At 38.9% G+C, this 12,576-nt stretch overlaps 1 protein-coding gene across 1 annotated transcript; it reads right to left on the bottom strand.

Annotated features, from left to right (window-relative positions):
* Positions 1 to 10,617: 10,617 nt before the first annotated feature.
* On the bottom strand, positions 10,618 to 11,322 carry LOC124324336 (MFS-type transporter clz9-like). The gene is made up of 2 exons (XM_046784374.1): positions 11,185 to 11,322; positions 10,618 to 11,115 (listed from the first exon to the last, which is right to left on the bottom strand). The coding sequence occupies exons 1-2, from the start codon at positions 11,320 to 11,322 to the stop codon at positions 10,618 to 10,620; spliced, it is 636 nt and encodes a 211-aa protein (XP_046640330.1).
* Positions 11,323 to 12,576: the final 1,254 nt, after the last annotated feature.

Here is a 12,576-nt window from a genome sequence, read left to right as displayed (position 1 = left end):
TTTTACGGAAAACCCAATGGTGAAATCCGCAATGTTCTAGCTAGCATAGTTTTTAAATGATTCAATAAAAACTAAGGGACCCCCCAGAAATTGTAGTGTTTTTTCCGATTTTTGACATCAGTTTTTGGGCAAACCGGACCTTTAAAAAAAAATCTAATTTTTCAGAATGAAAGATTTTGTCCCCCTCCAGAGACATCTCGCCCCGTTTTTATTTTAAACGGTTTAAAGTGTAAGGAAACAAGGCCATAAAACAAAATGAAAGATCAGTCAAACACACATTCGCTCCGGTCTTGTGAGATCGTCATATGTATGTTACAGTGAATCAGTTTTGCGTGAGCGCGCTTTATTTTCTTCACGGCCTCGGTTCTCTTCCTTGGATTCGCGTGCTGTGTCGGTCGCTTATTTGCCGTTATCTTTCAGTGTTATTGGTATGGAGGAGGATCATGAGTCTCGTGGTCTTCGTTAGTATTAGGTCTTACTCTCGTTCGAAATCTAGTCTACGTTCGCGTTTTCGCTTGACACCGCGCCTTCGTTCCCGCTCTCGGTCGCGCCTTCGTTCCCGCTCTCGGTCGCGCCTTCGTTCCCGCTCTCGGTCGCGCCTTCGTTCCCGCTCTCGGTCGCGCCTTCGTTCCCGCTCTCGGTCGCGCCTTCGTTCCCGCTCACGGTCACGCCTTCGTTTATGCTCCCGGTCACGCCTTCGTTTCCGTTCCCGGTCACGCCTTCGTTTCCGTTCCCGGTCACGCCTTCGTTTCCGTTCCCGGTTACGCCTTCAATCCTGCGTAATGGTTGGTGCTTCGGGGGAATGAAGCTATATATGTGTGGGCCTGAACTAGGGTTCGTGGGACCGCATACCAGAGTGTACATATAAAAACCTAGCAGAATAGGGCGATGGGCAGCAATAAGGAGTACAGAAACGATGGCTTTGCTGGGCGGTCTTCGTCGTCTTTACTCCAACCAGATGAATTGTCACCAACAGTACTGAGGCTCGAAGGTTGCTTAATTAATTAAATAAGCCAAGCTCCCAGTGTCAGTCCCGCGGGTGAGCGCTCACACGCCGCACCTGTTCACCCACGGGCCCAAAAAAGGGGGAAGGATCAATCAAAAGGTCGCAATAGGTTTAACACAAGTATGGATTTGCACGTACAGTACCTACCAGAAGTTTGGAAACGCGCGAGAGAAGCTTATGTAAAAAGCCAATTTTCGCCGCGTTCCCAAAAATCAGGTTTTTCACGGAGGGTATTGAAATTTTTTTTAAGTAGCCATAATGATTGGCTACTTCCTGATTGTTTTTCAGATTTTTATATCTAAGGGGAGGGCAACTACAAACGGATGTAGAAGTTTGGACACACGCTGTAGAAGCGTAAAAAAGTGGCTACTTTGCTGCTCTCTAAATAGGGAAAAAATCCTATACTATAAAAGAATAAGCCTCTTGGGCGGAGCAAAAAAACTTGTGCTCACGCGGTGATTGGCTCCCAGAGTTTCTACCTGTTTTGGGTTCTTTACCCTCAAGGGAAAATCCTCGAGTTGCAACAGGGGAGGCTGAGTCACTTGAAGGGGGGATCGAGCTGGGGGAGAAAATATGGGGAAGGAAACACGGAAATTCGTTCGTTCTTTTTACTTACGATAGTTGTTAAGCGAAAATAACGTTTGTAAAATATGAACTTCATAATTAACACCAAGGGAAATGTGTTCACCAAATAATAAAGACTAAAATCGGCTTACTAACATAAAAATAACGATACGGCAGTATGTCAATTTCACTCACCACTGTTTGAGCTACGGCAAAGTATATAAAGAGTGGCAGAAACTCACAAAATGTAAAATTGCGCTTCCTCACAGAGAAAACGTTGTGATTGAATCAATTTATTTTAAAGGATTTAATTCAAAGATTTTTATAGAACTTAGAATTAAAAGGGAGCTTAGGCACGTTTTCAAGGAGAAAGAAAATCGCTTTAATATTCTATAGCGGGTCTTCTTGGTCGGGGTCTAACACTACGGTTACTATTCTACTGAATCTCGAAAATTGTGTTCCTATAGATAATGATAAAAACCCTAGAATTAACGGATAATAGAACTAAAAGACAGAAGAAAACGAAAATTTCATTCACTGCAAAACACATTGAAATTGACTCAATTGCTACTAGGAAAAACGTTAGTGACGGGTAACAAATCAAAAGACAACAATACCAGTCTTAAAATTCATAATAAAACGTTGCAATTGATTCAATTGCATTGTGTTTGACCATCAAATTCGTTCTTCTGTCTTTTTTTCTTACGTTAATTTTCGGAAAAACGTGAGTGACGGGTAACTAATCAAAAGACAATAATACCAGTCTTAAATTAAACTGTTTGTGTTTGATTACGCATCCGCGACTAAAACAGACAAACATTTCGGGGAAAAGACGAATAGCTCTAACACTAATATTAAGCGAGGGGCAGACAGATATCAGGCGACGAATCGACGGGCAGGTAACGAATATTGAGTAATAAATAAACTACGGACAAGAAATGAACAGGCTAATCAAGATATCACGCAATTCAAATAAATTGCAATAAAAAAGTCTTTACAACTTAAAACGAATAAAAGAAAAAAAGTGATCAAAAAACGAAAATGGTCTAGCAAGAAGAAAATTAACTGGCAACAAGGCGACAATGAGTTTGACAGGCAAGATGTCAACAGGCGGAAAAAATTTAAATCACTCTGAATCAAAATAAAACATCAATCAAATCAATTGCAAATAAAAAATCATCGCAATTATTTCAAATTGCGATGATAAAATAAATAAGAATAAATGAAAAAAGTGACAAAAAAACGAAAAAGGTCTAGCAAGAAGAAAACTAACAAGGCAACAATGAGATTGACGGGCAAGATGTCAACAGGGGAGAAAAATATTTAAAAAATGGCGAAGCAAGCACGGAAATTTTTTAATTTTACGACAGCTGTGAAGTGAAAACGAAATTTATAAAAAATGAACTTCATGGTTAAAACCAAGAGGAATATGTTCATGAAATAATAAATGTGGAATCGGCCAACTAACTTATAATTAACCAAATGGCAATGTGTGAATTTCACTCATGTTGATTTGAGCTAGCCAAAGTATATAAAGAGTCACGGTTTTTCCGTTAAGTTCTAATATAATTGGCTTTCTTGGGCGAAGAAACAGGGCCGCTTTGAATGTTTATAAAAAGTAGTCCTTTTTCGTAGGGTTCTATTTGGCTGTCCCCCGTCTATAGCAAAAAGAAATTTAACTGGCAAAAGGAGAATGACAAGGAGACGATAACATTCACAGGCAAGATGTAAATTGGGTGGGGAAATAATTCAATCAAAATGAAAAAAAAAAAACATTCAGCAACTCCAAAATTGCAACATCGACAACTCTGTAAAAAAAAAATAACTGCCACTAACTATGCCGATACAAGCGGAAGCGGAACGGATGCAATGAGGAAACCCACAACATCAAATTTTGTATTGCGAATTTAGTACAGCTAATTTAGATTTGCGATCAGTCGGCGGAGCCGTGAAAATCACATTCGGGATCAGCACGGCGAAGCCGTGAAAATCGATAAAAAGGTCAAGTTAGGATAAGTTATGGGTTTATTTTTGAAGTTATCTTGAACGACGGGAAAAGTAAAAGTCCAAATCGCTTACGAAAAACACGAATCCACGTTGCCTTGGAAAATCATTAACGTACCAAATTCTTATGTTTCCGTTACGTTAGCTTACAACTGGCACAAGATTACTAGTAACCCTATAAAGACGCCAAAAAGTGCAAAATAAAGAGCTTTGTTAGTTCTATGACATTTGTCATTTTCAAATTTCTTGAGTTTCATTTAATATAATGAATTTCAAATTGAAAATGAGATTTGTAATTTTTGCCCATTTCCCCCTTCTATCCCACCCCGCGGTGTTGTCGTGATTTCTCCTTTTAGTCCGGTCAGGCTAGCCCAAAGTGTATGTTGAACCCCCAAAAAATTTTCATCAGTTGTTTTTTTCTTGAGCTTTGTTTTTATGCCTTTTTTGTATGCCCTGATAAAAAGCTCCCGAAAAATATTAATATTTAGTGCACTTATTTTAATTTTGAAAATATACGTGTTTTTGTAATTCGATTAAAGGTATTAAAATAAAAGAAAATATTAATTTTGAAAAATGAACTTTGTTATTTATTCCCTTATTTATATTCAGGATAAAGTTTGTTTACATAACTTTAAAAGTTTAAAATTCACAGCCACTTTTAGCTGGTCACCTCCTTTTTTTCCCACTTAAAAACGCGTCCGTGTTTTACACGGCTCTTATGGAAAAATCATGAAAACAAAACTCGTTGCGGATAGTGAACTAGACTCCTCATCCGTTAAGGTCTCATTTAAATCGGCGGTTTATCCTTTACCACCCCAATAAATATGATTCCCGGAGCTAGTTTTACTTTTCAAGTTATTTCATAAAATATAAACCCGATTTTCCCAAAATTTTCTTACTACACCTTCTATTTTACGCCACACCCGCAGTGAGCGCTGTGGCGTTCTGTTTTGTTTACATATATCCAACTTCAAAAGTCAACGTATTCTGCTCTAAGAAACATCGCGTAAAAATCGGTATAATCAGTGTAACATCGTGTGAAACAGTGTAAAACCTAATTACTTTAAACAAATAGAAAAATAACGTCTTCAAAAATGGCAGCAGATATCTTTAAATGTGTCAAATGCAATTTGAGTGATTGTGAAGAAAATTTGACCAAGTTGACCAAGAAAGGATGTGATTCTCTCAAAAGTTCAGGTGAAGCAAGAGGAGAAAATTTAAAATTAAATAATTGTGGTGAATTCTTTGTTCATGCCGATTGCTGAAAAAACTACGTAAGTAAGCATAAAATCGCTCAATTTGAAAAGCAACAACAATTAGCAACTACAACAACAGATTGTGATAGTGATCGGTCAAGGATAACTTCAAATCAACATTGTATTTTTTGCGGATTCAAACTTAGACTAAAAAAAGACAAAGAAAACATTTGTAGGATTGAAAAACGGCTTTTCAAGAAAGTATAGTAAAGATTTGCCATGAGATGAATGACGAATGGGCTACAGAAGTATTGAGTGAAATAGAAGGAATAGTAGACTGTCTTGCAACTGGAATGAAATACCACATCAATTGCAGTCTTAATTTCCGTAAAAAAAAAAACCAAAAACCACTTATTTATACTTCAATCAGTGTTGAGCATGGAAAAGGAATCAAAAGAAAAAGGGTTGGACATCCAGTGAATGAAGAATTATTATCGGCGTTTAATAAGACACTTAAGTTTTACGAAGAAAACGAAAACAAATTATTTAAAATTAGTGAAATGTGCAAAATCATGACATCATTTTGTGGAGAATCATATTCAAAGGTTTACATGAAACAAAAACGAATGGAGCGTTATGGAAATGGAATCACAATTACTACAAGAGCAGGCGAGGAAGACTTAATATCTTTTTCAAGTTCCATACGACATATTGTTGAAACACTTTATATTCAACAATGTCCAGCAAACTTCGAAGAAAAAAATTGAAATACTAAAAACAGCATCCAAATACTGTTAAATGATATTGGAAAAATAGAAACAAACAAAGACCATTACGATATTTTTGGAAAACTAAGTTCATATGAAGAAGCTCTATGCTTTGTTCCAGTTTCACTGCAAATATTCTGTTCGACGCTATTTACTTCCCAGACGAATATAAAAAAATTCCCTCAGTAGCTCAGTCACTAATGCAGCTTGCCTTTCCTAGAAAAATTACATGTCCTTTACAGGTAATCATATTAATATTCCAAAATGTGATTGAACGAAATATAACATTTATGTATTTTTAATTTTTGATTTCAATTTGACTTCAGCTCGGCCTTGCAGTACAACTCCATCACTTGTATTCTTCTAAAAATCTCATCAATATTCTTCATCAACATGGATTTTGTGCTTCATATGATGAAGTGCTAATGTTCGAAAGATGTGCAGCTATTACTACCAACACAGAATTGAACATTCAGCCAAATTCCGTTGTTCAATACGTGGCTGACAAAGCAGATCATAACTTGAGAACGATTGATGGAAAGGGTACTTTTCACGGTATGGGAAAAATTACAGCCATAACACCCTCGCCGCCGAAAAAACATTGTTGCGTACCAAGAAGTACCGCCGATACTGTCTCGATACTGAGTATCGCTAGCGTAGATACTATAGGTATCGATTCCGCTACCGATATTAACAACCCTGAAGATCACCGATTTTTGAAACTTGCATTTCCCGCAGCTTCTATATTTCCCATCGTGTGTTTATATTTTACTCCTAGATGTCACAGTGCATTGTCCTTGTTTAACACTGGAGGGCGTACTTGGAGAAATGGGGCCTGGTAAGTCAGTTGTCGTCTACCACTTCCTTGGGGTATACCGAGCCAAGAGGGCTGTTCAACAGTAGTCATATTGACCACACATACCATAAAAGTCGATCTATTTTTTCTGCATGTTAAATTCAAGATAAATAAATGTAAATTCAAATAATTGATGAAGCTTCCCATGAAAGTGTTCTCTATATTCTAGATATCCAATGCAATTATAAGCAAATCCAACAAAAAATTCAAATTTTCTTTCATTTGGTTAAATCTCTTTCTTTTACAACAAATTTTCCATTTTTAAATAAAATTCTTGTTTTTTGTATTTAACTTATTTTTGAAATAGGGGAGACCGGACCCATGTTGGACACTGTTCCAAGTTGGACAGTGTCTTAAAATATAGTAAAAATTGCTTTAAAATTCTAGATTTCACACGAATTGTTCTAGATGTGATGATGCTAGATCCTGTGTAGTTTAATTAATTTCCCGACAGTAGAACGGGAGTTATAGGAGGAAGAAAAAACACGATAAATTATTGCAAAATTTTCACCCGAATTATTGATCTTGCTCCAAATTTGTTTGAGTAAAATTTTTTTTAAACACATCAGTGTGTAAAACTGTTTATATCCTTTAATACAATTGTGTGTAAGAAAATTATTTTTAGGTTATAAATTATTTTTTATAAAAAAGCTGTGAATCAACACAAAGGAAGTATACTATTTTATTACGTATAGGATTCACGAAATAATAAATCTATTTATTCATCATTGCATCTATTCAGCCAAGTAATTCTTGTTTATTTTTTTAAATTGGGAAACATACATATGAATTCAGAATTCGCAACATTTGAGAAATTTTTGATTTTTGGCAGGATATCTTTGTTATTTGACTTGGTTTCATTATTAATTTGAGAGAGCACGTGAAAAAAAAACTGACAAGCTACCTGAGCAACGGGATGTTTCGACAGAACGGACATCAAAACGGACATTATGAATGGACAAGAATTAATGATACACCCTACAAGTCAGTAATTTTTTTCTTCTTTATCAGACGGCCTGTTCTAGTAGTTTGAGGGACAAGCGGTTGACATGCTTTCTCACCATCACAGTCGGGATCCACATTCTCTTCGTTCTTCTTTCTTTTCTTAGCCACCTTTTTCTTCTCAGGAATAAGTTCGCGGTTGGTTTTTTTCTTTTCCTTTTCTTCCTTTTTGTTTTCCCTTTCTTTTCGTTTATTTTCTTTCTCCTCTTTTTTTTTGTGGTCTTCTTCGATCAGATATTTTTCGGGGGTATCTGTTAAGATCCTCGTCCTTCCAAGCCGATTGTTAGATTTTGGCCGTGGACCACTTGGCGTTTCCTGAGAAACTTGTGGCAGTGGTCTTAATTCCCTTGGAGACACATGACGTAATACAAAACTGGTAGAATCTGACAGAATCTGTTCGTTAAACGTAGGTAGTGGAATCATTTCAACGGAGGGAGAAACTGAATCCATCATCTCCGTAGACGGGGACAGTGGAGTCATCTCTGCGTATGTAGAATCCGAAACTATTTGTTCAGAGGACTGAATCAGCGGAGTCATCGGCACGACGAAAGATGATTCCAAATGTTCAGTGGACGGAGTCAAGCGTTTGTAAATTTCAGTAGAGGTCACCGGCAAATAAGTGACTTGATAGTTGCTTGGCAACCACACGCTCGACAAGTTTTGATAGAAAAGGGAGCAGAGATACAGGTTGATAGTTATTAAGATCATCCACACAGAGGCTCGGTTTCTTCAGGAGAGGAGAGACAAAAGCAAGTTTCATTTCATCAGGAAAAATACCGAAGGAGAGCGACAGATTCACAATAGAGGCAATAGGAACAGCAAGTACATCCGCAAATTTCTTTAGAAGAGAGGTGGGAATCGGATCACGAAAGGAGGATTTGGAAGGACATTCTTTAATGAGAGCAGCAATTTCACACACCGAAACACGTTCAAACGAAGAGAAAGAGGGGACGTCGCTGGACACATCAGCATCAGCAGTGGCAGTGGCAGAGGAGCAAGAAGCAACGTCATCAAGGCTGGCCCTGATATCGGTCACCTTCTTCAGAAAGTGATCACTGAAACGGCTGACAAGATCAGGAAGGGAGTCGTGGCGAGGAAGCTTAAGACCCGGCTTCTTAAGAAGAAACGAGTTGACGATATTGAAAAGTGACTTTTTTCCCTCAGCCTCCGCGATCTTTTCGTTGAGGAACGACGACTTCTCTTTCTTGAGCAGATGGCGTTTTTCTTTTAACAGGTTACGGACGATCTACCTGTCAATCTCGAGTGCTAGACCCTTTTTTCTTCCGATTTCTCCATTGACGCTCCGAAGCTCTGCACTTTCTTCTGATAGCCAAGATATCTGTAGACAAGGATTTGCCGGCCGGACAGTTATCACCTTCGAACGCTCAGGCGCATGTTTGTCGAGTAGCAGCGAAAGGTCGGTGTTGTATTGTTCAAGCAGTATGTTGAGGTCATCAGATGGATCAGTAAAAAGAGAGAGACTGAGTAAATCAGACATGAAGCAGTCGGCATCAATGCGGTCTAGCTCACGATACGCAATTCTTTTCTGTGGGCGCACAGGCCGATGAGCACGAATGAGCGTATGAATGGTAAAGTGATCTTCTATTAAAGCAGATACCATGCATTCACAGACGACGTTGTCGGAGAGACGCGAGATAACGAGATCGAGAGTGTGGACATCAAGATGAGTGATACCTCGGATGTGTTGGGAGAGGCCAAAAGAGTCAAGAAGGGTGAGAAACTTACAGGCAGTGGAGTTTCCCGCCGACGTGAATGTTAAAATTGCCAACAATTAGCAACTTGCCGCTGGATACCAAGAGCAATTGAAGAAAACCGGAGAAATCCGACAGGAATTGGCCGTCTCTGCATTTCGTAGACTGAAAAGGGGGACGATAGACGATAACGAGACGGATGCAGGTAGAATTGCACTGGAGAAGCACCATCAAGTACTCAAATGATGTGGCAGTGTATCCAAAGGAGACAACATGGGTCCGATAAGATTCACGGTAGATGAGAGCTACTCCTCCTCCTCTCCTTCCACCCAGTCTGGCGGAGTGAACGGCGCTGAACCCAGTGGGGCAGATGTTCAGCAGGTCATCGTGGCGCTCGTTGAGCCAGGTCTCAGTGACGGCAAGCAGATCCAGATCATAAGTAATAAGATGATGAGTGATGACGTCAACCCTCTTGAGTAGGGATCTTGCGTTAACGAGAGCAAAGGGCACGAATTTCTTCGCCGCTCTTGCCTTCCTCGCCGCCTTGCCAGCTCTGACACCGCGCTTACCCGGACGTTTGAGGCCAGGCCCATACCCGGTTCACGCGAGATGCCAAGATTGCGGATGATATTAAGTATAGCATCATCGAGTTTTATCTGACTAGAAGTGGACGGTCGAAGAGAGAAGAGGCTTCTCCGAGTCAATGCCTCAGGCACTTTAGGTAAGTGACAGGTACAGTGGGTATGGAACAACAACACCAGCAAAATACCGAAATATTTAGCAAGATGGGGGGCAGAAGCACAGCCAGATAGATTAAAACAGGATCACAACGAATTAACCTCGCCAGAAATGTAAAGCACACGAAACTAGAAGCACTTTTCCACGTATAAACAAGACAAAAAGTCGAGAGCCGAAATCGCCGCAGCCACTAAGGGCGCAGGCGAGCAGACGACGAGCAGACGATAGAATTTTATTAGTTTTGACGTATTTTTTACGTAACAAAAAAACCACAATTACCTGGTCTTTCAGTCACAGATGAAGGAGCATAGCGAATATCCGGAATGGCAAATCTGTTAAATGGAAAATTGCCGGTTTTCTTGAATCCCTTGATGATCTTTTTAGTCGTAAACGAATTTTCGTACGGACACTTCGATAACTCTGCGTGTTGGAAAGTCTAAGATTCCCAAAGCTGTCAATTTTTCGGACCCACTCGAATCAAAGAAAATCAATCCGGCAACGCCTGTAAGGAGAGTAAGGGAATCGGGCAAGAAGGGAGGAGCCAAACCGAGAAGATTATTCCCTTAAAGTTTTTCTGGTGTAGAGCGCACGTGTGCCGACGCTCCACACTTTACGTTTCAGTTTCGCTTTCCAAATTCTGTTTTTTCTCTGTGTTTAACGTGGGGACGTATAGCTGGCAACTATCGTCCCGTCGCCTAAACCCGATTTTGTGTTCCCGTTTTTTCCCTGAGCCGAAATACATTCGACTCCAGTTAATTGCGACTCTGAAGTTTCATTCCGGTGTGTGAGAAGCAAACACTGCGATTTCTTTAATGGAAATCCTTACGCCAGGATTTACGAACATCCAGTCATTTTGACTTGCACCTAGGCGTTTTTTTAACGGGCCGTACACAGTTACGTCCAGCGGTTGCAGCGCATGTGAACAATGAGGTGGTATTGTTAAAAGGATTATGCCGTTGTCTTTGGCAAATGTTACTGCTTGAAAATCAAGGTGGCTAATATGGTTGTCCATTATTAATAGGACGGGTTTTTCCTTCGAGCACTTGACAAACGAGTGGAAATGTTGCAGTGACTTGAAGAAGTTTGTCGCAGTCATCCAGCCGGATTCATGTGGTAATCCGATGCATCCTAATGGACCTTTTTCAAACATCACCGGGGCAACTTTTTTCCTCGGAAAAATAAATACTGGAGGGGCGCTACCACCACCTGCGTTTATGAAACCAAGCATCGTAACGTTAATGCCTCGCTCGGCTGAAACTGTCTGCTGCACCTGTTAAAAAAGTGTAATCTTTAAATTTGCGAGATGAAAGAATGAAAACCATGTAGCCTACTCTATTACTTGTTTAGTTCCTTTGGGGGCGATTACTTTTTGAGGCTGGTTAACAGTCGGGTCATTAGTTTCATCGAGATTCCAAATATCGTGGGCTTCGAATTTGTGTTTAGCCATCAAAGATGCCAAATTATCATAAAACTTCATTACTACTGGCTTATTGAAACCTGCAGCTCGTGCTTGGCTTGTTGCTTCTGGTTTTCGAATTGAAATGGTTTTGTTGCGCTTAATGAACCCTGAACACCAATCTTCGGACGCTCTCTCTTATTTTTTCCAATTATTTGGAACTTTGATGTTGTTCGTGACTGCAAAAGAGTAGGCGATTTCCCGTGTTTCTTTTGTGCTTAAGCCATGATTGACGAGGGAGTAATCCTTCAAATAATCAGCAAGTTCACTCTCAACAGACGCTGGCAATATTTGAGTTGAGTGTTGGAGGCGTTTCACTTTAAGTGGATGCAACAAACCACAAGCGTGGTGTCTTTTTGTGTAAAACCCAACATTAGATTTTGGCAAACCAGTTTTTTCAGCTGCTTTTCTAATCTTACATCTACCAGCTAAAACTTCACCAACAGCAATTCTAAATTTTTCTTCGTGATCTGTATCCTTCCAAGTTTTTCTATCATAATTGCGTGGCATCTAAAATATGAAAGAATATTAGATTTGCAAACGAAATATTTGTATGAGAAATACATATGATAACACCAAACAACATTGGTGCTTAATGATTAGCAAAGACGTGGACAATCAAAATATTCTTCATCGAAGGAAGACGGGATGTTACACCTGTACCACTCTGTACTAATAGTTTCAGCTTTTTATGTTCTAAAATATCTCCCTGTTACTGAATCAGCAATCCAAAACATATATTCACCTATAAAAGAATGATTTAAGAATTAGATGTCATAAATAAAACTAATTCTTCCATGGTTCAATGCATGGGAAATGGAGAAACATTCTTTCATGTTAGAAAATATACATTTCTATCGTTACATTAGTTTCAGAAATTTTTTGTAGGAATGATGCAACAACATATTAAAATAAATACCTCTCATGAAATCGAATGAAACGAAATATATTTCACCATATATCAAATTAGCACGTAGATTTTCGTTAGCTACAGCAGCCATCACGTCACGAAAAAGTGAAGGGGAACTATCGCTTATTTGTCTATATCAATTATTAAAAATCGATTTAATGTTAAGCTCCACCTCTCCCTATATCTTCCCTATTCACCAACATAATTTTCTTTATATATAACAAAAATATTTGATTTACATTTAAATCACCAAGGAAATGTTTTTAAATTATTTATTATTAGAAGAACTATCATACAATGTTTTTAAAATAATTTAAAGACATTAATTTCCACCTTTTCGGACCCCGTCTAACTTGGTACAGGCC

This window comes from Daphnia pulicaria, chromosome 1 (assembly GCF_021234035.1).
Source record: "Daphnia pulicaria isolate SC F1-1A chromosome 1, SC_F0-13Bv2, whole genome shotgun sequence".
Taxonomy (NCBI): domain Eukaryota; kingdom Metazoa; phylum Arthropoda; class Branchiopoda; order Diplostraca; family Daphniidae; genus Daphnia; species Daphnia pulicaria.
This window is presented reverse-complemented; position numbering and strand designations above follow the sequence as displayed.